The sequence below is a fragment of the Petaurus breviceps genome, unplaced genomic scaffold (genome assembly GCF_028583685.1).
Source record: "Petaurus breviceps papuanus isolate PSGF00001 unplaced genomic scaffold, PetGlider_PUasm1.0 140, whole genome shotgun sequence".
Taxonomy (NCBI): domain Eukaryota; kingdom Metazoa; phylum Chordata; class Mammalia; order Diprotodontia; family Petauridae; genus Petaurus; species Petaurus breviceps.
Genome location: NW_027185698.1, coordinates 49,992,510 through 50,019,204, shown reverse-complemented (window position 1 = coordinate 50,019,204; position 26,695 = coordinate 49,992,510). Strand labels below are relative to the sequence as shown.

Sequence of the window (26,695 nt, the reverse complement as noted above, 5' to 3'; positions counted from 1 at the left end):
AGATATCTATCTCAAACTCAGTAGGTCCAAAATTGAGCACCTCACCTTCCCCCCAGTGTTGTCTCTGGCCTTGATTTCCATGTTTCTTTTGATGGAGGCACCATCAGATTCGTCTTTGACTCAGCTCTTTCCTTCAACCCCCATATCCAATCAGGTGCCAAGTTCTGTTAATCCAGCTTTGGCCTGGATAATGTCTCTTGTGTTGTTTTTTTTTCTTTTCTCCATTCAGCTAATATAATGTGCCCACCACAATAACTGAGGCCAACTTCTCTTCTTTCCAGTACTATATTGACACAGCCTCTTAATTGGTCTCCCTGACTCCAGTCTCTCTCCTTCCAAACTGTACTACTGATTGCCAGCTTAATCTTTTTAAAATACAGATTTGTGTGTGTTATTCCCATGTAAATAAAAACAAAAATGGTCCCCTATGCCCAATAGGATAAAGTCCAAACTCCTTTCTGCCTGGCATGCGAAACCAATTTGCCCCTAATTTAAATACATGTGCCATTCCTTCCTCATTAGAGTTCTCTCTGTATAGGTTTTTGGTTTCTTGGAGGCCCCCACAAAAATTCAAATAACCCTAGAGAGAGGAGGGGAGAACATTTTGAGTACTTTTTAGCCATTAACACCTTAGCAAGAATTAGCTGGGGGTAAGCCAAAAGCCAGGCCCTTGAGATAAGACAGAAGGTGGATCCTGGGGTATTCTGATACCTAGAGAAAGAAAAACGGTGCTGGAGCCCATAGGAAAACAAGCAAACTTGGCAAAATACATTATTTTGTAACTGATACTGTTAGCTATATTTGGGCACATACTCCTTTGGATTTGGAAAATGGCATGTTTCTATGCTTGCCACATGGGGTCTCTCTGGATTACTCTGTCCCTTGTCAGGGCATTCGCTCCAATGATGTGCGAGTGCCCTGATATCACTGCTCTTAGGAAGAAGGCACTGTGCAGGCCAATTGCCAGGTTACACTGGCTCAGTCTTCCCTCGAGAGTCACTAATAGATAGCAGGAGAGCTTTCCCAAGCACCCCGGAGAGTGGGACTGATCACTCAGTATCTTCAGAGATAACTCTCAGGGTGTCTAATAGACCTTCCCTTAGGCTAGGAAATGAAAAGTGAATGGGGAGGGGGCGAAAATGGGGTTCTAGGATCAAGGACCATAGATTTAGAAATAGAAGGGACCTTGAAAGCCAAAGAATCTAACCCCTGTATTTTATCAATGAGGAAATTAAGACACACAAAGGTTAAATGACTTGCCCAGGTTCACACATTCAGTAAGTATCTGAAGCAAGATTTGAACTCGGGTCTTCCTAACTTCAAGGCCAGCATTCAGAAAGTGATTTCACTGTTCTGGGAAAATTATATAAGAATCTGTGTTTTATTTAATTCCCCTGGCCCCACAATTAAAAACTGATTCTTAAAGAAAAGAATAAATCCTTGAAAGAACTCAGCAGCTCCAGGGGGACCTTTCCTGTTTGTCTGCCTAGGAATGAATATTTCCTCCCCAGGCTGGATGCTAGTAACAAGGGCCTTCAGACCTAAGTGTTCATCCTTCGGCATCTTTACTCCTCATTAAACCTAGTGTTTCAGGACTTCTCAAGCTGCATCGACTCTCTGATCCCGGGAATACACTTGAATAACATTAAATAAAATTGAAAATAGAATTTCCTAAGAGTATAATGGGCTCTCTGCCCAAGCGTGCATTAGTTGGCCTCTCTGGGATCTCAGAGCCACAACCTCTCACAGAGGAGCTTGGGGATGGAGGTGGCAGCTGGTAAAGCTGGGAGCCGGGCTGGAAGAGACAGTGCGGCAGCCGCCCCAATGAACAAAGGCAGGAGATGGGGCTTGTTTCTCCCAAAGTACTTCATCTCCTAGAATGTTTTGCACAGGACCCTGCTAGCTGCTGATGATACCAGTCAGGCAAGGTAGCAATCATTGTCATCTGTATACAGAAAAGAATTGAACCAGGAGACCCGAATTCAAATCTCAGCTAACTAAGGGATCCTTTCTGAATCTCAGGGGTTTTCTTTCATCTGTAAAATGGTCATAATACTCATAATACACCTCCTTACAAGATTAGAGTGAGACTCAAATGAGATAGTGAGTTCAAAGCACTTTAAAAATTGCAAATCATTATATACGTGTGTATAAATAAGAATCTGTCAACAGCCCTAGTCTGTCCTGAAATTTTTATCCATACCTTGAATAAAGGCAGAGCTTATTATATATGAATTCTTATAAGTCATATATTATTACTTAAAAGCTTATAGTTAATTAAGACAAACATTAAAACTGTAGATGGCAAGAAACTGGGAGGGACGGCTAGTACACGTGTCCACACACAAACACCACACCCACTGCACATAAACACATTCACTAGTGATTGTCGTTTCTCCAATTTTACAAAGAAGGAAACTGAGGCCAGGAGAGGGAAAGGGTGTCAGGGAATTGGTAACAGAGCTGAGACTAGATCTTGGTCTCCTGACTCCCAGCCCAGGGCTCTTTCCCTGTACCAAAAAACCCCTGTGTTTGGGCAGCGGTGTGCTTTGAGGCTCAGGGAATGGTTAACTCAGGGCTAGTTACAGCTGGTTATTCCATTCAATTCAGTTCAACCAACATTTCTTAAGCACCAGATAGGGAGCCAGTAGTGGACAGAGAGGTAACACTGGAGTCCAAATGGGCTGGGTCCAAGCCAAGGCTTTGACACATAATGGCAGTATGACCCTGGACAAGGCACAGGACCATTGGTGCTCTTGGCAATTCCCAAAGACTATAAGATGCACACATGAACTAAATTCCATCTACTAATGAAATCATAGGTCTGCCCCCCCCAATTGTGCAAGACTGTTCTAGGCGGGGCGGCCAGGTAGCACAGCGAGTAAGAGCACCGGCTCCAGTGTTGGGATGACATGTGGATCAAATCCGGGCTCAGACACTTAGCACCCACCCAGAAACACCTGGCCGTGTAACCTTGAGCAAGTTACTTAACCCCAATTGCTTAGGGGCGGCCAGGTGGCTCAGCGAGTAAGAGCATCGGCTCCAATGTCGATGACCTGGGGATCAAATCCGGGCCCAAATACTCAGCACCACACCCAGAAATAACTGGTCGTGTAACCTTGAGCAAGTTACTTAACCCCGATTGCTTTAAAAAAAAAAAAAAGACTGTTCTAGGCACAGTGGCAAAAATATATCTCCCTATTCAAAAAACAGACATTTTCACTGGGGGTGGGGGAATTGTCAGGAAATACATATTCACGGATTCAATGTGCTCTGACCAGGGAGGGACCATTAACATGGAGGGGGTTGCAAAAGGCTTCCAGTAGAGGTGGGCACCTGAGCTCAACCTTGAAGAGAGTTAAAGATTCTAAGTGTTGGGGATGAGGAGAGAAGGCCAGGCTTGGAGCACAGCCTCAGATTCACAGAGGTGGGAGGTCAGTTTGCCTGGAACATAAGAATACAGGAAGGGGAATGATGTAGAATAAATCTGGAGTCGTCAGCATTGAGCTGAAAAGTTTGTAATTCATTCTGGAGGCTAACTTGAAGGTTTCCAAGCAAGAGAGCAGCATTATTGGAAGATTTGTGCCTCAGGAAGGTTATTTTGGCAGCTGTGTGGAAGATGGATTGGGAAGGGGAGTGCCTGGGCGCAAGGAGGCCAATTAGGGGGCCATTACAGCAGCACAGGCAAGAGGTGATAAGGGCCTGAATTAGGGCCGTGGCTACAGCAGTGAAAAACAGAGAGATGGATGTGAAATCTGTTGTGAAGGAAAGTCGGACAAGGTTTTCAGCAGAATGAATTTGGGGGAGGGGAGGATGACCCCACGACCATGAACCTGAATGACTGAGAAGACAATGACGTCCTGGCTGAATCATACTCCAGTCCATGGAGACGATCCCCCCTCCTCTCCTATTACCCTAAAAAACAGCAACAATAAAAGCCCTTCAGCCTTAGATTGTACACTGCAATGTGCTATCTTTTCCCTGTAAATGAGTCCAGTGTCTCCCCTGACTCTTCCTACTCCCTTACCCTCGAACTCCCGGAGGGCAGGGTACATCTACTCATTCTCTGTCTCAAAACTGGGAGCTTCCTGAGAGAAAGGCAGAGGCCCTCCTGGTCTGTCTCCCCGTAAAGACGAGTGTATAGCCTGACACAAGGGTGGACATACGGGCAGGCAGTGGACTTATCGAACTGAATTGAATTCAGTTCAAAGCTAGAGTCTTTGAGGGCCCTGCAGTGTGTGAAAAGAATCACTGGGAGACCAAAAGGTCGATGACCTACTTCTGGCTCCCGACACATTCTGCTCAGAAGGATCACAGATGCCTTTCTTTGAGATGCTCCAGAGTTTAAGTGTCTTAAACTTTCAATGATTTCACCTCCTACTTTGCCGAGAAGATTTGAGGCCACAGGTCGTGTGCTCCCTCCTATGTCCTCCACACTTCAAAAACTCTATATTTTTCTGCCACCTTTTCTCCTCCCTCCTCCAGTTTCAGAGGATGAGATGACTGTGCTCCTTTCTAAGAATAACACTTCCTCTCTTGCCCTTAACCCCATTCCCTTCTCTCTCCTTCTGGGGTTGGCCCATCCATTCGCTGTTGTTTCTTTTCTTTCTCCTTTTCAGTTTCTTCTTCTCTACTGGCTCCTTATGTCATTGCCTTACTCAAAGTGAGAACTTGGAAGACCTTAGCTTGAAAAGGTCAAGGTCTCCCACTGCAGCCTGGGCCATCTCCAGTTGTCCTGATCTATATCTGACCGCTGTTCCCAGATGGCTCTGGAGAAGAAAGTGAGGCTGGTGATTTTGCACAGCCCTCCCTCACTTAAATCCAATTCACTTGCAAGTCATAGCATCATCTTCCTGATGTCATGGTCCTCTTCAAGAATGAAGGACAAATCACAACCACACAAATAGAATCAATCACATCTCTCCTGTCCCAAAACAAACAATTAAAAAAAACATCCCTTGACCCTATCATATTTCTCTTTTCTCCTTCTCTCTGCAGTTAATTCCTAGAAATAGTCTATACTCTCTTTCTCTACTTCTTATTCTTCAACCCTCTACAAACTGACTTCTAACCACATTCCACTACTAAAACATCTCTTTCCGAAAATCCCTTAATCACTAAATCCACCGAGTTTTTCTCAGTCCTCATTCACTTTGACTTCCCTGTGACATTTAACACTGTTGACCACTCTCTCCCTGTGAATGCTTTCTTTTCCCTTGGCTTTCATGATGTGGCTTTCTACAAAGCTTTCCTCCTTCCTATTTAATTATTCCTTCTTGTTCTCCTTTTCTGGGTCATCCTCTGCCTTTTGTCTCCAAAGTTTGGAGTGTTCCCCATGGTCCTGTCCCTCACCACTCCTCACTCTATATACTGACGGTCTCCCTGGCAGATCTCATTTACTCACAGAATCAGAGGATTGCTGTATCTAAGAACTGGAAAGGTACTTGGGAGGTCACTGAACCCAGCCCACATCTAACCAAGAATCTCTTGTACAACATTCCATTAAATCCTTTCATTTCTCATTCATCAACTGCTTCCTCTTTTGTTGGTGAGAATTGCAGACTGTCAGTTCCCTTGTGGCTCCCTTTGCCTTCTGAAATATGAAATAATTATTGAGGCAAGTGGAGAATTTACCAGAGTGCTCCATTTTTTGGCAGAGAGAACATCAATAGTTGTCAAGATAGTCAAAGCTCCCCCCCAATAACTTACAATATCATGATTCCAGGGAAAGTTTCCCAAACTCTGTATGTAATTCTTCCTCCTCCCTAGGTGGTACAGAACATCCTCCTACAACAGCATTTCTTCTGTTTCTGCCTGTTAATTCTCACTCGAATGCTCACTGTTGTCTTTCTACCCTGAGGTTCCTGGATCTCTTCACATGGGCCATATCTTTTCAACATATCATGCTATCCCATCTTCCTCCCCACCCTCTACCCCCTTACAGAGATAAATGCCAGTCATGAGTCTCCATTCCTTGCAAGAGCAAATTTGCGTAGCCACATTGGTATCTCTAGTTCATCCTGCACATCACTCACAATTCGTACATTGGTACAGACACCTGTAGCCATGGCTTTTATAATTGGCTCTCTTCTTATCACCCTTAAATCACTAGTATTTCCCTCCATTGTTTTCCTTCTATGTTGACCCTGCTACTCTTTGTGGTACCAAACTTGTCAGATCTACATGGGTAGTTTTTCCCCTCACCTTTCTTTTCACTTTAAAGCCCTTTTGACAAAATCCACAAGACTCCAGGTAAATATGTTTTTTTTACTAGTATTTGGTAGGTATACTATACCCTGTCCATCATTTCCATATTTTAAGCCATGATGGACAACTCCCAAACCCATTCTCTGCCACCATCTTAACCAGCTGTTCACTTCCCAGAGTTTCATTCCTCTTTTGACCTCTTTGCCTTTAATCAGAAGTAACAGAAGCAATGAAAATATCCACCCTCTGGGTCTTTCATAACATAAATATCCAAAAGGTCTCCCACTTCTTGCCAGGGTCTCCTTAGCAGTACTTTCTATATTCTCTTGGCAATTTTACCTGCACTCAGGTGACCTACTAGGAATAGGTTTTACAGGCACTGGTAGGTTGTCTGTTATGTCCTGGAGAAAGACCCAATGAAGACATTGAAGTGGCCCAATGAAGACAATGAAGACCCCTGAAGTGGTCCTCTCTCTCGTTAATGCAAGGTCAAACATAGTTGTTTGGGAGTTGCCGTCCACTACAAAGCATCTCCTTTTCCTCTGATCCTTATTGGAAAATCTCCCATCTGAAAGCACCTGTGGATCCACACCATCACTCCTTGTTGGACAAGCAGCTTCTTCCTCTTCAGGAAGACCATCAGTGTCATTGTCAGCAGTCTTCCTTTTTCTCCTTCTCCTATGTGCCTCATTCTTTCCCCCTCCAACCTCTGGACATGGGGCAAGAATTTCCCTCTGACTCTTCAGATCCTTTTTTCTCCCTCTTTGTTTTTATATTGAAGCTCCTCATCTATTTTTAAAGGACTGAATTACTTTGTTCTAACAGCCTAGAGACTGAAGAGGTGTTCTTCAAGTCCCTGTAGCTTCCCTTCTAGGAAGGAAACCAGCTAGCAGCTCGGAGCACAGATGATAGCTGGTTAAAGTGGGGAGATAGATATCACCCATTCTATACAGTTCACTACAAAGTTCTCCATGCTTTCCATTGCTGCTGGGGGCAAGATCTTTCCTCGGTGTTTTGCTAAACACATGAATAGCTCTAGGGGCCAGCTCGTCCTTTAGAACTGCTGCAGCAAGTGGCGAGTCTTAAACTTGAGCTGTCGTTCCTAGCATCCTGTTAGCACATTGGTAAATCCACCTGATTTTATTTCCCTTGTTCTCCAATTTCCTTCTCATTCTTTTCCTTGGCTCCTACTTCTTAAGCACCGATCTGACCATATGACTCCCTTACTCAATCAACTCCTGTCTGGCCATATGTCCCTTTTACTCAATCAACTCTTCTTATCACAGAAGCAATAGGAAGCCTTCTCTTTTCATTTCCTGATTGAAGCCTTTCTCCAAATTCCCTAGCTATCCCAAGCCATCTTGTATTTAATTACTTTGAATACATTTGCATATATTCTCTTTATGTTTATGCTGGATATATTTATGTATCTACTCCCCTATTTGAATGTGAGCTACCAGTAAGTAGAGATGGCTCCATTCTTTGTATCTGTATCCCATTCTTTGTATTAAATACTTACTGATTGACTTTGATACAACTCAATTCCTTGTCCTTCACCTTCAGCTTGATCCCTGTTCTCCTTCTTTTCAGGAACCCAAGGGAGACGTCAGGATTCCATTTTCCCAATGCCCAACAATTCCCTTTCTAGGCTATAGGGAGGGTGTGTGGTAGGAATCTGGTTCAGTATAGTGAAGGAACATTGGACTAAGAGTTGAGAAATATCCTGGCTCCATCACTAAATACCTTGTGTCCACTCTTCACCCCCAGCCTCAATTTCTTCATTGATAAAATAATTCTTATCTTTCACAGAATTGGTGTGAGGCTCAAACAAGGCAACAGATGTTATCTAGGGGCTACTAGGTAGCACCTTACTATTTTTGTAAAGTAGTAAGTAAAACCTTACTTACTAAGACCACCTTGCTATTGTAGCATCTGGGGCTACCTTATCTGTCTGGTTCCCAGAAAGGTGCTAGGCACTTTATGGATCAGAATCTGTTCTAAACGATGGTTCACTATCCCCTACCAACATGTTTACTTTGACTTCTCAGTCAAGAGACACACAGTTAGAAGGGAAGGATGGATAAAATAGCATAGTATTAAAATAAAAGTTCTTCCCTATCTCCAACCCCCTGCACCCCCCAAAAAAACCCTTGGTGCTTACTCACCCACACATTTACAAATCCTCAGTGGGAAGAGAGGCATGCATAAAAATGTAGGGCATGCAGAGATGGGGCACATGTATGGCTAGAGTGCCCAAGTGAACGAGTGTGTGCAGAGAACACACATGTGGCCAGGACAAAGGTAATGAGCGGCATCTCAAGCCTCAAACCCTACAAAGCTGCCAATGTCTGTTGGAGCTATTCTGTGCCCAGTGCTGCTCTCTGCTGCCACCAACTGGGCATTGTGCCTACATTGCTACCCACTGAGCATCATTCAGCTCTAAATGGTTTTCAGCAATCCAGCTGTCCTCAGAGCCATCTAACATCACTAATGATGTTGTGGTTAGTAAGCCTCTACAGTCCTATTCAGACAACTCTTTCAACCTCCTACTAAATTTTAGCTGTAGTCTTTGATGGTGTTATCTTCAGGGCCATCAGCTACTGTATATGCCATCCAATGGGAAGGGGCACTAAAGTAAGTCTATCTCCATCTGGGCAGCATTGCGGTCCTTTTTTGCCAATGGCTATAAACCATTTACCCTCAGTTGGAAGGTAACAGATGCCGAGGGTAAGGGCAGGTCTACTCTTTAAACTCCTTTTTCCTATGCTTTCTTATCTAATTCTTCTAGAGCTGCTCTTTTCTGACTTAGGGTTAAAAGCCCATTTTACTACTTATCCTACTTCCCAGCTGTGGTAAGTATTCCCAGGCTGCTACTTTTTCAACTGCAAAATATTCTTAGTAAAACTGTGGTGAGGAAATGGCTTCCAATCTCCCCCTCCATGCTTCATGCTTTTATGAAAATCACAAGGACTGAAATGGAACACTAAATTTAGAACACTAAAAACCCTAGTGACCTTTCCACTTAAAACTTCCCACTTAACCCTCCTCCCCAAAATCAAAATTTGGTTTCTTTCTAGTCTCTCTATATTATTAGATGTCAGAAGTGGATATACCATGCATGTCCAAAGCAAGCTGAATTTTGACACCAGTAATTACTTACAACAGCCTGAATTGTCATTAGAAGCAGTTGATTGATTGTTCAAGTTGGAATTAAATATATATGTATGTACGTGTCCATCGTGGCTTAAAATATGAAAATGATGGGCAGGGTATAGAATACTTACCAAATACTGGTAAAATATATATTTATACACACACACACACACACACACACACACACACATATATATATTCACTTGAATCCAGTTATTTTTACTGGGTTGCCCATGTGCCCTGGCCCTATGCTCAGCTATGTTTTAAAGGGTAGGAGAGGGGAGCTTTGTCAATGGACAATCCTCTGGTCAGCCAGAGCTGAGCCCTTTAGATCCCAGACAGAACAACTGTCAGAGCAAAAGGACTTATGCCCCTTTGGTTTTCTCCATCCACCACACCTCCTTTGTGTAGGGGACAATTACGCCTTGAGAGACGAGACTAGGGTTTGTGGTTTTTTCCCCTTTCTTTGTACCTCCATTGCTTAACATAGTTCCTGGAACATAGTAGATACTTAATAAATGTTTAGTGATTGACTTACTGACAACTACCCCCACTGGTTATGTAAGATAAAAGAATGAAGCCAATTGACATGATCAATTCCCTCCTCAGTTGATAGCACTTCTACTGCTTTGGGGTATATAGAATTACAGAAAATCAGAAGGTGAAGGGCCCTCAGAAACCATCTAGTCCACCTCCTTTTTGCAAAGGAAGCAGGTTCACAAGGTAAAGTTTGCTTGTCTAAGATGTCACAAAAGGGTTAATGTCATTAAGCCTCATCTTGGCCAGAAGAAGACTCCAGCCTTCTGACTGGAGACTCGTCCTTCACATCACTACTTCAATTGCCCAGATCTTTGATGCTGTATAGAAGAAAAAAAATCTGAGAACCACAAAGGACCATAAATTATTCTGGCTTGTTTGAAAGCATGTCTCATCTAGGTCACAGAAGGTCCAAGGCAGTAGAGGAGAGAAGCTGGGGTCTGACATATAAAGTTTGCAGAGACCTTTCTGTATATTAACTCATTTGATCCTCACAGAACTCTGAGGGGGGGTGTATTATCTCCATTTCACAGATGAGGAAACTGAGATGCAGAGAGAACTATGTGGCTTCCAGGGTCATAGAGCTAGTAATCATCAGAGGCAAGATTTGAATTCAGATGTCCTTGACTCTAGGTTTTGTGCTCTATTCCAAAGCAAGTACACTGGGAGAGATTCATTTAATTATACCACCTAACTTACATATCCTCTGTGAGATGGCTAAATCTCCCAAAATCAGGTTAGTTGATGAATCCCATAGTCCAAGCTTGGAATTAAAGGAAGGTAGGAAAGACAGAAAAAAGGTTATAGGGAGGAAGGGAGGGGTGTCTGGGAACATGAGGTGCCAAGGACAAGAAATATGAGAGGCTTTTCTCTGACAAAGAAGCTTTCCTTTGTGCTGACTATTGATCTCCCATTCCTAGAATGCTTCCCTTTTTCTCCTTCATCTTTAGAATCCCTGATTCTTTTCAAAACTCAGCTCAAGCACCCCATGAAGGCTTCACGGATCCCCTCAGCTACTAGTGCCTTCCCTCCCTCCCCAAACATTCTGTACATGCTTATATATGTATATATAGTCTCCAGTAAAGTTTTTTGGGGAAGGGACTGTCAATCAAGACTCAATAAGCATCTCTTAAACATGTATTATGTGCTGCACTTTATGCTAAGTGCTGGGGATGCAAAGAAAGGTAAAAACAGCCCCCGGCCTCAAGGAGCTTCTATTCTAATTAAAGAGATAATATGTAAATAAGTGGGTAGATAGAAGAGAAATATAGAGTTGATGATGGGAAGGCACCAGTGGCTGGGGGTGCCCAGAAAGACCTCCAGAAAAAGAAAGCATCTGAACCAACTCTTGAAGGAAGCCAGGAAGACCAAGAGACAGAGGTGAGTGAGAGCATTCCAGACAGGACAGCCAGAAAGAGGCATGGAGTATTGTGTGCAGGGGATAACAAGTAAGTCAGTGTGGTTGGATTGTAGCATTCATGGAGGGGAATAAGTTATAAGAAGACTGGAAAGGTAGGAAGGAACTAAAGTCGTGAAGGATTTTTTAATGCCAAATGGGCGACTTCATATTTGATCCTGGAGGTGACAGGGAGCGTTTGCGGTTATTGAGTGAGGGTGACCTGGTTAGACCTTCAATTTAGGAAACTTATTTTGGTGGCTGAGCAGAGAATGAATTGGAATTAGTGAAGGCTTGAGGCAGGGAGACCAACTTGGAGGCTAATGCAATGATCCAAGCAATAAGCGATAAATAAAGTCCTGAACAATAATGGTGGCCATGCCAGTGCAGAGAAATACCCCCATGGGAGAGATGTTGTGAAAGTAGAAATGACAAGGTTTGACACAAACTGCATGGGAGTGGGGAGAGGAAGATAACACTGAGGTTTCAAGCCTTTGTCTTTGTATCTCCAGCCCCTACCATAGTGGCTGACTTGTAGTAGGCGTTTAATAAATGCTTATTGATTAGCTCATTAATTTGACTGAGAAGAGTAGAGCTGAGTAGGGTAAGCACAGAAAATGGCCACTCTCTTTTGGGACTTGGCTCTACCACAATGGACTTCTGGTGCCCAAATCACTGAGCCACTCCAGGACATGAGGCCTAGACCCAGCTCCAGGAGGCCCAACTTTGCCTTTTCTGGTGCCCTGGAAGAGATTCATTTCATTACCCTTGTCTTCAGCAAGATATTTGTGTGGGCAAATACGCATGCACGGGCACACACATGCATCTGTACACTCATGCACAACCACACACATGCGTGTGTGTGCACACACAAAGTTTTCTTCTCTAGGGCTGTCTGTTCCACTTTCCACTTCTAGTCTCCTTGGCTACTGGGCTGTTCTGACCTCCACCTTCCCCAAGGCAGGGGTGCTGCTTCTTCCAGCCCTCTCTGCTGCATGCTGGCTGGTGGGTGTTTTCCTAGTTATTTATTGAATGGCTTAAAAAATAAAACAGGACTTCTGATGCAGTGAGATGGGATCCCTGTAGGAGTCAATCCTGGTGCGAACTCAGGCCTGTGCTAGTGAGGGAGGGACAAGCCTGTGTGAGGCTATTAGGAAAATGTCTCCAGATTACACTTGCCAGCTTGGGATAAAAAGGCAAGGCAGGGGACAGGAGAGGGAGGGCAACTACTTCACATCCAGGAGCCCTGCAAGGAACAGTAACATCAAGTGGCGCAGGCCTTACGAAGGTCATTGCAATGCCATGGGGAGGCTCCTTCCCTTGGCTTCCTCTGCCAACAAGCTCTAATCCTGTTCTATCAGCAGGAAGCCTGCAGGGTTAATGGTCCTAATCAGGCAAAGTCTGTGCCCAGTTTAAGGCATAAATTAATTCCTAATTTCTCTGTCCAAAGACTCCCATCCAGTAATCTTCCTGATATATGGCTCTGATCACATCCCTCCCCTGCTCAGAAACATTCAGAGCTCCCCACTGTTCATGGGATAAAATCCATAGCCTGGCATTCAAAGGCCTGCACAAACTTGCCCCAAATCTACCTTTCCTGCCCATTCTTTGGTAAGGTCAAATGAATCAGTCACTTAATCACCCCCTACTCTGGTGAAAATAATTAAGATGCCCTACTGCCCCAGCCTTTCAAAAGAGGTACCACCTTTAGAGATTCAATCAATCCATGCAAGGCATTGGAAAGGTGCCAAAAGTCCTTAGTCATCTGGAGAGGAGGGATAGCCATTGGATCAGATGATATAACGTTACACAGGAAATGCATGGCGATTGGGGTGAAGACTCTGATAAAAAAGCAAGATAGTTCAACACCCAGTGTTTCAATATAGAGTCAGTGCGTGATGGAAGCAGCTTCAGGCATGCCCTTGGAAGAGAAGTACTTAGAGATAGAGAACCTTTGCCTAATCCCCCCTCTCTGTATGTGTATATAGACTTACATATATACACATATACGTGTAAATACACTATATATACTATGCATACATGTGCATAGTGTATGCATAGAAATAACACTAGACATATATAACATGTATATAAATGATAATATGATACAAATATGTACATTTATTTATATATGTGTATATATGCATATATACACATTTATATATGTAAATTTATTTATAGGTATATGAAAACATATGTATATATATGTTTATTAAATTGGTCTAACGATTTGATGGATAAAAAAGCTGGCCTTTTAGTCAGGAAGACCTAATCGAACCTGTCTCTCACACACTCCAATAGATGGGAGGTGCAAAGACATGGGAAGAACAGAAAAGAGTAAGAGGAAAACAAGAAAAGAAAAAGAAGAGAAAAGAAAAGAAGTTCAATGAGGCATCTTTTATTTTTCCTAAAGCAGAGAACAGAAGGAAAGCCAGAAAGAAGGATGACTTTGAAAACTACAGGTTGGCCTTATTACACACTTAATAAGGTAAATAAGTATGCACAATCCTCTTTTTTTCTACTCTACTCTTTATATGGAAATGCCCACCTTTTGGGTGTTTAAGAGTAAAAATGCATTTTAGAACAAACAAAACCATTCCTACATCTCCTAATGCAGATAGTATGGCATTCATCTCCCCCCTCTACCTCCCTTCCCAGCTTCCAGCTCTCTGTGTCTCCTGGGAACCAACTGCAAAAAGCAGAGACATCAGCCCAGGAGGTGGGTGAGTGATGGCTCTCCAGGGGGCTTTTGTTTCTGGTGGTGACATTTTTTCTGGCTAAGCTCCATCTTGGGGCTGGTCTTCAGGACCCTCTTTTCCTGAGTGTGAGTACGTCAAGGGTTAGGCTGCTGGGCCACATGAGGCCCAGGTAGCTGAACCCAATTAGGTCCTCCTCCTCACTGTCCCCCACCGAGATCTTTGCTTGCTAGCAAGAGTGGGGCTGGGCCCTGGCTATTGGGGGCAGCTCAGCCCTCTCACCTTATCACGGATCCCTTGTCTCATGACCTCCCGCTCAGCCTCCATCTTGGCGTACTTGGCTTTCCTCTCTTCTTCTTCCTGCCGAAGGGCTTCTTGGCGTTCCTCCTCTTTCTTGGCTGCATCAGGATCTTTCTCTTCATCTCCACCAAGCATCTTCCCCATGTCCTTGGTGGCCCCTGAGGACAAGTAGCAGAGTCAATAGCATGGGTTAGTGAGGGCTCAGTGTATAAAGTGAGCACAAATGTTAGTGTGTGTTCATGATGAGTGTGAGTATACATCGATGCAGAAGGCTACATCACTCCTACTGGTGACCAACGGATCTCAGGCAGGTCCCAGCACCAGCACCCAGCCAGCCTAGGGTTCTAATGACAGTCCCATCCTGGCTCAACCTGCTGAGCATGGCTGAGATCCTAGGATAATCAATTAGAGTCAGAAGGATTTTAAAGGTCTTCTAGTCTAGGGGCTCTTAACCTTTTGGGGCCCATGGATACCTTTGGAAGTCGGATAAAGCCTATGGACCACTTCTCAGAATCATGTTTATAAATGCGTAAAATAAAATACATAGGATTGATTACAAAGGACGCCAATATGTTGAAACAAAAATGTAATTTTTCCCCCATCTAGGTTCATGGTTTCCCCTGAAATCTTTCCTTGGGCCCCAGGTTAAGAACCCCTGATATGGTCCATTTCCCTCATTTATTATAGACAAGGTAACTAGAGCCCAGAGAACATATGACCTTTCCCGAGGTCACAAGGCAATTGGCAAGTCCCAAGTCCCCTGACTTCAAATCCAGTGTTCTCTCTCCTACACCACATTACTCAATAATGGATTGTTTCCTGTCCCCTCTTCCTCCACATTCCTTGGTATGCCAAAACAACCTGCTCATTTTGCCCCCTCTTGCCTCTGCCTACCCTCATGCCAAGCTGAGAATCTGTGTATTGATGAGAATGAATATGCATATCTGAGGGGCCAGGGGAAGTGTGTGATAATATGTGTTTGTGACTCAGTGTATTTATCTGTGTGTGTGTTTCTCTTGCCGTATACATCTATGTGCAGGGAGAACTGAGCCAGAAATGATAAGTGGATACCTTATAGCTTCTAGCCCAGTGGCTTAGAGAGCACAGAGTAGACTGGCCCATGCCTGAGCGCTAGCCTTAGGACTCTGGGAGCTGTGCCTGGTGGGGGTGGAGGTTGGGGCTGCAGGGGTTGGTGCCAGAGTCCTCACTCCTGCCCCGACTTTGCCAGCCACCACTTTTCCAATGAGCAGCTGATTCACAGGCCCCTTGCAAGCCGCCCTCAACGCCCTCCTTGTAGTCGGCTAATTACACCCCTCTCCAAGGCTCAGCCAAGACCCAGCCCAGCCTCTTGGCTCAGGAAATCCCCTGCCTGGCAACAGGGAGGTCTCAGGGAATCTACCCCCAGCACACAAGGTTGGGGGATGTGAAAAATCCTCCCTCTCAGAGCTGCAGAGGCAGAGCTGGGTCCCTGGGGCCAGGAATAAACCAGCCAGATTCCCAGAGCTGGACAACTGGCTATAGCCCCCCCTGCAAGAGGGACTTGTGATGGGAGAAAAGTCATTGACGAGCTCTGTGGTCCAGAGCTTAGCACACTGTCTGGTACACAGTAAGTGATTAATAAATGCTTGTTGACTTGTACTATGGATAAAGACCTGTATCACACCTCCTTAATGCTCAGAAAACTTCCATGGTGGCCCATTACCCAGAGGACAAAGTCCAAACTCCCCGCTTGGCACTGAAGACTGTCCAGTCACCTGCTAACATTCTCCCTGCCACTCCCCTTCACTTTCTGTACTTCAGTCAGACTGGATGACTTTCTGTTCCCCAGTACACTCTGACCTTTTGGTCTTATGCCTTTGTGCTGTTGCCTCTAATTGGAGTGCCCATTCCCCAACCTGGTTTGCTGAAATCTGTTGTTGTTGTTCAGTCTTTTCAGTACTTTCTGACTCTTCGTGACACCATTTGGGGTCCTCTTGGCAGAGATACCAGTGGTCTGACATTTCCTTCGCCTGCTCATTTTACAGATGAGAAAATTGAGGCAAGCAGGGTTAAGTGACTTGCCCAGGGTCACACAGCTAGTAAACATTGGAAAAAGGATTTAGCCTGGTCTTCCATGCTCTAAATTCAGCACTAGAGCTTGAGGCAGCTAGATGGCACTGGGGCCGGAGTCAGGAATACTTGAGTTCAAATTTGGCCTCAGTCATGAGTTAGTTGTGTGACCTTGGGCAAGTCACTTAATTTCTGCCTCAGTTTTCTCCTCTATAAAATGGGGATAATAGTGCCTGCCTCCCAGAGTTGTTGTGAGGATCAAATGACATCAAGTACTTAATGCAGTACTTGGTACATGGTAGGTAGTATATAAATGCTAGCTGTTAATACTATTATTGTCAATGTTGTTTTTACTTGTGAAAACATAGTTAGTAACTGGCAGAGCTGCATTTAGAATCCAACTAAATCAAATTCATGTCCCTTTCCACTATATAACACTAGCTCTATTTCTATGTCTATCTTCTTTTCCCTACTAGATGCACAGTTTTTTTTTTTTTTTGGCTCTTTTTTTTTGAGGGGGGAAGGCAGTTCAACTGGGGTTAAGTGACTTGCCCAAGGTCACACAGCTAGTAAGTGTTAAGTGTCTGAGGCCAAATTTGAATAGACTAAAAGTTTTCTGAGGGCAAGAGTCAGGTCTGGTTTATTTCTAGCTTCCCTTGGTCTAATAAAGTATCAGACAGTATGCAAATGCTTATTGTGTAAACGAATGGCTAAGAAATGGGAGGCCCAGGTCATGTCAGTTCTTGATTACTTGAACTAATTCAATTCCATAAACATTTATCGAGTGCTTATTATGTGTCAGGCACCATGCCAAGCCCTAGGGATACAAAAAGAGGCAAAATGCAGTCCCTGCCCTTAAGGAGTTTATAATCTAATGGATAACAGATGGATGAGAAAGAATGAAGGCTCAATCCCAGTGTCAAACAGTCATTCATCACATCTTCCCCCCTCCCCGCCCCCCGACACCACCAAAGGCCAAACTCTGAGTTTGGCTCCACAGGGGAGACGTAGGAGAAGGAAAGGGCTCAGGCCCTACAGTTAAGGGATTCTCAGAGGGGAGTCAGAGGAAAAATAGACCCAGCCCCCCCACCCCAAGAAGTTTCAAGAAGCCAACAGTCTGAGGAGCAGACTGAGAAGGAGCAGGTGTCGGTCCTGGGTGAATAAAGGATTGCATATATTCCCCACAGCAGCACATTTGGGCAGACTGAAAGAGATCAGAAAACTATAGGATTTAGATTTCCAAGAGCCTTGGAAAATATCTAATCCGATCCTCTTACTTTACAGATGAGGAAACTGAGGCTTACAGAGTTAGTATTCATAGCCTGAATTTATATATTGCTTTAAGTTTTGCAAAACATTTTATATAATTTTTTTCATTTGATCCTTGAAATAGCATTCACTGTAGGGTAATGTGCTATTATTAGCCTCGTTTTCCAGAGGAAACATTCTCAGAGAGGTTAATGACATACCTACTTATGATGCAACTTCACCTTCAAATAGAGAGGTAGCTGGGGGTGGATTCATAGTACAGATGGAGACAATTAAATTTTTTAGGGGATGCTGCCAGTGTGGGAGCTTGGTTTGCTTAACTACTGATTATAATATATTTTGTTGTTTTTGTTTTCTCAATGGGGGGGGAGGAAAAGAAGAGAATACCGTCCTGAAAATAAAATAAAATTTAATAAAAACAAACCCTACTTACCCAAGTCCAAGTCCTCTATCCACCATATCCCAGAGCTTCAGCTTGTCCACCATCCATAGGCAATAAGTGTCTAAGTTGGAATTAATTGGAGCTCAAATCCCCTGATCCCAAGCTCAGCCCCATTTCTGCTACATGATGTTGCCCAACTGACATCCCCAGGCACAAATTCCATTAATCCCACAACAGCTAGCTCTCACTTTGAAGCTGTTGCTTCCACTAGACTAGATTTGTTTATTCACCTGGGATCCGCCTACCCACTTCACCTCCTGTGGTTTCTGATCCTGCATTGACACAGATTTCTGTCCCTGATCCATCCTCAAAATTCTGTTTTAAGCCCCAGTCTTTCTGACACCCCCCTTCCTGAATGACTAAGACACTATGATTCTGGCTCAAATTCCCATGGGCTTTAATGCTTACCAGAGCTGGTACTTAAGAGAGGGCCTGACAAATTGATATGGCGGTTCACAGGAAGAAGAGCTCACTTCCACTTGGGGAGTATCAGGGAAGGTGTCAAAGAAATGATGCCATTTGGTCTAAAGTTTCTAAGGATTTCAATAAGGGCAGATGAGGGAGACAGTATGCCAAATGGAGGTAACCGTTGTGGTCAAGGGCTCAGGACTAGGAAAATGCATTGTGGGGTTAGTCTAGGATGTATAACCCAATCTGACTGGAATGTAGAGTACATGCATGGAGGGGGATGGGGGCGGTGTTAGTGTGAGATAAACCTAGAGTAGATTTGAGCCAGCTTATGGAAGGCTTTGAATGCCAGGGTAAAGAATTTCTATTTTATTTAGTAAGCAATGAGGAATGATGGGGACCCACAGGGAATTTTTGAGTAGGAGAGTGATGAGGTCTGACTGCTCTATTCCTAAGACTATTTATAACAGCATGTGTAAGATGAATTAGAAGGGAAGATAGTGGAGGCAAGGAGGTTGGTTAGGAGGCTGTTTCTACTAAGAACCCTGTATCTCTTTCTCATTGTTTTCAAGACGTGCCTGGAGATGGGAGAGGCCATGTCAGACGAGGCTGATGGGAGGCAGGACAATAAGACAGCGGTCTACAGTCAGGAGATGTTATACTTATTGCTTTGGGCCTGGCTGGACCCATTCATATGTGTACTTTTTTTTTTTAAGGCAGTTGGGGTTAAGTGACTTGCCCAAGGTTACACAGCTAGTTTTGTGTTAAGTGTCTGAGACTGGATTTGAACAGGTCCTCCTGACTCCAGGGCTAGCGCTCTATTCACTGCACCACCTAGCCACCTCCATACCTGTACTTTTAATATTAAAAAGATTCATCAAGATCGGAGGCTCTTAGCAAGAGGCAGCTGGATGGTGCAGTGGCTAGAGCAGTGTACCTGGAGTCAGAAAGACCTGAGTTCAAATCTCACTTCAGACAATTACTGTGTGACCCTGGGCAAGTCTCTTAACCTCTGCCTGTGTCAGTTTGCTCATCTGTAAAATAGAGACAGTAATAGCACCTTCCCTCCTAGGGCTGTTGCTAGAACCAAATGAGATATTATTTATAATGTGCTGTATAATGATAGTTATCATGATTAATAAACCATGAACTCATTTTGAAAAAAATATTTGATTACTGTATTTCAGTATAATTGGTTTCCTTTGTATTTAGTGCTTTTGAAAACATTATTCTGAGGATGGGTCCTTGGGCTTCACCAGACCACCCAAAGGGTCTGGTTACACAAACAAGGTGAAGAACCCCAGGGTTCTAGGTCAGCTTTCTCATTTTATAGTTGAAGAAACAGGGGTTCAGAGAAGAAAAGAGTTTCCCAAAGTATTATCACAAGTTGTTGACTGAGCAGAGAACCCAGGTTTCCCACCCACAACTTGGGGCTCTTTCCTCCCCCTAATACACCACCTGCCTGGTTTCTATTCTGTCTCCTACATCTTGGCTGTTTCTCACCAGGGTTTTGTCTGCACCAGATACAGTGTTGTCTCTGTGTTTGTGAGATGCTCCATGAGCTCTACTTGGCCCCTGGGACACCTGGAGTCCTGCCTGAGAGGTTTGCAGGCTGGGCTTGGAGCCCAGGAGCTATTGATCCCTGTGTTGCTATGGAGGTCCAGGGTTTCCCAGATCCTGCAGTCAATAAATACTTACTCTCTAGGTGACCTTGGGCACTTCACTTCTCTCTGGGCCTCAGCTTCCTTATTTGTAAAATGAAAAGCTCTCTAAGGTCCATTACAGTTTGCAATTCTATGATCCCATCTCCCTCCAAGGGGACAGCTTTTAGGAGGCTATTACAAAGATTCCTTCTTCAAGTCTTCTTGTGCCTTCAACACAAAAAGCCACCACCACCCATCTATCATTCCTGAGCTCACATTGAGCCATGTGGCACGGGAGAAGTCACTGGGGAGCTAGAATTAGTAAACACAGAAAATAACAGAAACCCTAATGTCTTGAAAACATTTTCTTGGCATCAAAATCTTAATGTTCTATTTGGTCTCCAGGCAGCAGAGCTGGGGTGATGCCAGCTCCAGCCCCCCAGTACAGAGAGGTCTTTCAAATGCTAATGCTGTGTGGCAGAGACTCAAAAAGGCAGCGCCCAGCCAGGTTTGCTTAGAATAATCTGCCGAGAGCCTTTTTTATCTCCCCAATTACCCACATGTCCTTTGAAAGTAATTGGCCTACCCAACACTTGGTGCCAGGCAGATGGGAGGGATGGGGCTTTGCTACCACAGGCTGCCAGAGCCCCAGAATAAGGGTTATTGAATGTCTCATACACACCTGTTAAGAGAAATTCCCTCCCCACTCCACCCCACCCTGGCAACACATATTATGAAGGTCAGGGATAGAAACATATCCCAACTATGTGGCAACCCTGCATCATCACTGCAGAGGTGAGCTCAGCCCAGGGACTCTGAATCTGCAGAGACTTCCCAATTCTGGGCTGGTGATATTTGTTATAGCCACAAGCCCATGAATTCAATGGACATCTGGCCTATGAGTAAATAATCAATAGAAATAACTCCACCCATCTGGTTTTTGGCTTCTTGAAACACTCTCACACCTGGCCAGGGGCTCAGTAGATCGTGAACCAAGCAGCACAGGGACTATCACCGTTTTGCAGATGAGGAAACTGGGGTATAGAGAAGGCTAATTAATGGGGGCAGGGCTGGAACTGGAACTGAATTCTTCTGACTCCCAATGTACTACATCCAAGAGTATTCTAGAAAGAGCAACTCTCCAGGAAATGGAGTAAAGGAGGTAGAAACAAAAGTGAAGATCCAAATCTTAAACTCCATGAAAAAACAAACTTCAATAGCTAGTCAGCGACAGAAATCTCTTCAACATGGTCTGCCTCAATTCCAGAGCAAACATTTAGGCTAAATCAGAAATAAGCTGAACTGCTTATAGTCTATAGGCAGTTGAACTCTGTTGACTGGTCCTGAGCTATGTGGGATCTGCCTCTCTCACTGGAAGAGCTATCACCCTTCCCTGAGGAAAGAGAAGCAGATGGCAGCAGTTGGGGCCTCAGATGCTGGTGGAAAAGCAGAGAGTTTCTGAAGCAAAGTGATGAGTTCCTGGAGCCAGCGGGGAGCTTCCTAAGCTGGAACCGGGGAACAATGAGGCCCAGAGCTATGCTGTGAAGGCTGAACTTGGGCCTTGTCCCATACTAAATTAAATGAGGTAATGATTGTGAAGCACTTAGCAGAGTGCCTGGAGTGTGGTCGGTGCTGTATAAATGTTAGCTATTGTTGTTTTTATTATTAGCTGGTATTCTGGTAATGTGAGTCATATGGGCTGTACAGGTCCACCTGAGTTCTTTCTCTGCTTGGCAAGGGTTGGGAGCAGTGAGGAAAGATTGCCTCAAGCCCAGGGTGGTACTTGTCTAGAATAATTTTTGGCAAATCACTGGATGTGGGGAAGAGAGGAGAAATAAAAGGTAGTAATGACCTTGAAGGGTTGATTCTGGTGGAGTTAGAAATGGAGCAGACCAGTATCCTGAGTGTGGAGAAGACAGGGGAAGGAGATCAAAGCCCCCTGCTTAGGGGGGTTCACAGTCTGGGTCAGACTCATAGAAATGTCTATGTGTTCATTTCATCAGTATGTCCTGAGTGCCTAGTGCAAGGGATCTTTAAGAACTAGTTCACAAGCCTCATTCTAATTGCCCTGTAATGTGTCCCTAGCACAGAGCTAGAATTAGCACCCAGTGGTGCTTAATAAATGCCATTGACTTATTTGACCATAATGCTACATTCTCCCAGGTGTGTTGGGTGGCATTTCCAAGTGGATCAGAAATCACTTATGTCTGGGCTTCAGGGACCCTTAACAGATCTCAGGCAGGACTTTGTTCTCACCTTTCTTATGTCCTTAGTTTGTAACTGTGTGACCCTGGGCAAGTCACTTAACCTCAGTCTGTCTCAGTTTTCTCAACTGTAAAATGAGGATAATTACAACACCTGCCTTTTTGTAGGATCCAATGAGATAATATTTTTGAAGAATTAACATAGTGACTGGCACATAGTAGCTGTTATATAAATTTTAGCTATTTATAATTTATTATTGTTGCTTTATCATTATTACAATTATTTGTGCCCATTTCTGGGTGTGATAGAAATTATAGGCTTGTGAATTTATTTGAAAGGCCAAATCCTCTACTGACTCAATTTACCTTCTATGGGACAGACATATGCTACATTAAGTTTTCATTTTCTGCTTAGATGTCTATTTCTGGAACCAGTCTCCTCTATGCCCTTATAAGAGGCATTTCCCCACTTCTCTCCATCTCCTGCGTTGTGGGACCCCTTTAAAGATTACCCAGCAATTCTGTGTCAGGAGAGAGAAATCACCTTCTCAGATTGGGGGAGATTTACTAGCACTCACACCTAGCCAAGAAGTTATCATTGGACCCTTATTTGGAATGATAGCTTGTGTGATGTATGTTGTTTCCCTATAGACAGACCTCATATCCTATTAATTAGTAATATCAAAATTAGTTGATTAATGTACCCCATCTAACCACCTCGAATGAAGTAGAAGAAGGAATCTATCTCACTATTGGCTAAGGAATCTTGGCACATGCTGGATAGTGGTATCATGGGGGGTTGGCTTGGGGGTAAAGACTGAAGTAGGAGCCCCTTGGAAATTTGACCATTGCCAAGGCAACAAGTGATCTGGAATACTCCCAAAAACATCAAAGAAAGAGGAAAAGGACCAACCTATATATGTATGAATAAGTGTATATATATATGATTATACATGTGTATACACACATATACAAATAGGTATAGAAGCTTTCTTGCAGTTGCAAAGAACTGGAAGCTAAGGGGGTGTTAACCATCAACTGGGGAATGGATGAACAAATTATGCTATATGAATCTAACAGAATATTATTGCCCCATAAGAAATGATGAAAGGTCTCATTCAGAGAAACCTGAGAAGAGTTGTATGAACTGATGCAGAGTGAAGTGAGTAGAACCAAGGTAGCAATTTATGCTATAACAACAATCCTGTAAAGATGAACAACTGAGAAAGCCTTAAGAATTCTGGTAAGGGGCGTTTAGGTGGAGCAGTAAGTAGAGTGTCGGCCCTGGAGTCAGGAAGACCTGAGTTCAAATCCAGTCTCAGACACTTAACACAAAAAAACTAGCTGTGTGACCTTGGGCAAGTCACTTAACCCCAGTTGCCCTACCTTCCCCTTCCAAAAAAGAGAAAGAAAAAAGAATTCTGGTAAACACAGCAACCAACTGTGATTCTGGAGGAGCATGCTGTTCACTTCCTGACAGAGAAAGAATAGCCTTGGGGTACAGGATGAGAAACACATTTTTGGACATGGCCAACTGGGAATTTGTTTTGACTATGAAAACTTGTTACAAGGAGTGTTCCCCTTTCCCTTTCCCCCTCTCCCTGCCACACCACTAGTAGAGAGGAAAGAAAAGAAAAGAAATGCTTGTTGAAAAAAAATAAAATGTAATTTAAAAGACAAGTGATCTGTACTAGCTGACATTGTTCCTGGGAACACTTCTTCCTCCAGGAAGACTATAACAGGGACAGGCAACAATGAAGAGCAGGCTGTCTCATTTGGGACAAAGTCCTTTTGTTGATCTGCACCTTTGACTACCGGCATCTGTGGTACATCTCTGCATGAAAGACGCTGAGGCTTGGGGCAGGCTTTGGTGAGTGGGAGCAGATCCATCAGGGCTTGGTGGAATAGACCACAGGGCTGTTCTGTTCCTACATAACATTTTATAAACATCTCTAGGTTTGTAAGCCTCCATGTGAGTCACTGCCTCCCAGTGTGGTAGAATTTAAGTCAGAATGCCATGCCTAACCCACCTGACTATTTCCCCTGCTAGATGGGGAGCTCCCTGAGGGCAGGGTTCTGTCTTAATTATCTTTGTATCTCCCTGGGCTCTGCCTAATGAATGCTTGAAAAAAAAAAAGACTTCTTTCCCAGACACCTGGTGTCCCAACAAAGCCTTGCCTTCTGGGTTCAGCTTCCTTCCTGTACCTTTCTCCAACACTCAGATAAACTCTGTCAACTAAAAACCATAAATTTCATTACACAGGTCATGATTTTCTGCAGCAGAAACCATTTTTTTTTCTTTTTTTTGCATTGAAAAATAAAACTACTATAAACACTCTGACTGTGGAACATGTGCCCAGAACACCGGAGGCTATAGGAGGGAAAGTGACTTGCACAAAGTCACACAGTGAGGTTGATTGATTGGCAGAACTAGTCATAGAATCCAGGTTTTCTGACTCTAAAGCCAATGCTCTTTCCATGAGGAGATAGAGGAGGTATCTCTCAGAGGCAAGAGAAGAACACGAGGTCACTTAAGCTGAGATTGGAAAGTATTTTAGAAAGATCCTGTTTTCAACAATATCAAATTTAGTAGCTAGGAGAGTAAAGAATGTCCAGGAACCAGTGGGGACCAGCCTACCCTGCTCTCTCCTCAACACTTAGAAACCTAATGGTGTCTCCTTGGACATGTTGTAAGAACAATATTGACGATCTAGGGCACCTCCACGTTTTACGAAGTCACCTACATGTTTTAGGACATCTTTTTATGACATGCCTAATGAGCAGCCACCCAGCTTCTGTTTGGAGCCTTTCAGGGATGGGGAACTCATTACCCGCTAGGCAGTCCATTTCACTTGAGGATAGCTCTGAATTCAGGATTTTTTTTCTTGTGTCAGGTCAGGCTGAGCCTTTCTGAAACTTCCCACCATTGTTCCTAGTTCTACCCTCCAGGACCAAGGAGAACAATTAAACCCTTCTTTCCCATGACAGCCCTTCAGATAGTGTAACAAAGAGTGCCTCATGTCTAGAGCTCTTTGAAGGCAGCAATGCTGCCTCCTCTTATTCCTCCTAAATACAGCTAGTTTCAGCTTCTCATAGGGCATGGTGTCCATTCCTACGTCATCCTGGTCACCCTCTTTCTAGCATTCTCTAGCAAGTCAGTATCCTTCCTTCAATGGAACACTCCGGAATGAGCACAATTTTCCAGAAAACTGGAACTCCTATTTCTTCCCTCCGAAGTTATCCCTTGGTCTGGAAGGATTTCATCCCTGCTGATCTCTTCCTGCAGGACCTTACTTTTAGTCCTAGCTTCTATTACCCCAGAAATGCCCTTTGCGAGGATGTATTCGACTGAGTCATGTCTGACTCTCGTCCAAACTTCAATGAGCTTCAAGTAATTTGTGAAAACCTTTTGCATAATGAATGAAATTCCAGCACTTACCAAGCACTGTCTGAGTATGTGCCTCCCTCACCAACAATTATCTCACCACCACCACTGTTAGGGCTAGAAGGGTCAATCAGGCTTCCTCCCGCGCTGATCTTTCGCTGACTAACTTCGGTCAGCACGCTTCCTATAGGACTGCATCCAGATACATGCAAATAGAAGGTCACGTCAAGAAGATGAGGGCTTGTGGGAAGCAGCTAGATTGCTTCTTATTAGGAAGACTCATCTCTCCAGGGACAAATGTGGATAGGACAGGTTGGGAGGTTCAGACAGGATGAAGAGACAGATACCCACACTCCAGGCTCTCCCACCTCCTCCAGAAAGCTAGACCTGCCTACCCCAGATACAGATTTCTCCCTGGGTTCCCACTGACGATGCAAGTTTCTTGGAGGCTCCAGTCTGTCTAGCAGGTTGGGGAACATGCGCAAGTGCAGCAGCCCTCATTCAGTCAAAGGGCTGCATGTGTCTTCTCTAGCTGGGTATTTGGTGTCTTTCAGAATTCCTTGGGTAGCGCCTGCCCTAATTGACTCACAGAACTAATGAAGGAGGTAAAGAGGGAAAGAGAAAGGAAAAGGAACAAGCATTTATTAAGCCCCTACTATGCGCTAGGCACTTATGTCACACACTTTATAAATACGATCTCATTTTATAATGACAAAGGCAAGAAAGGTGGAAGACAGTTCGTGGGATGCCAGACTGGGAAAATGAAGAGACCTCACTGGGAAACAAGTTCATTCACTTGTTAAACATTTATTAAGAACCTACTGAGTTCAGGGGCTGATATGAATTTAGGCAAAGAAAAGAAGTAGGGAAGTTAATGGAAAACTGAGGACCCCTCCCCCCCTCCAAAGACCCCTTGGCTGGGGCAGCGGCACGCCCTGCACCCCACCTGGCTGGGGCAGCGGGCTCGCCCTGCACAACACCTGGCTGGCAGCGGCACGCCCTGCAC

General features: G+C 44.2%; 1 protein-coding gene across 1 annotated transcript in view; it reads right to left on the bottom strand.

Annotated features, from left to right (window-relative positions):
- CPLX1 (complexin 1) overlaps positions 1-26,695 on the bottom strand; it is a 102,204-nt gene that overhangs the window by 16,058 nt on the left and 59,451 nt on the right. The window contains exon 3 of the mRNA XM_069072564.1: positions 14,272-14,447. Coding sequence (XP_068928665.1) covers positions 14,272-14,447 — 176 coding nt within the window. The remainder of the gene's footprint in view (positions 1-14,271; positions 14,448-26,695) is intronic.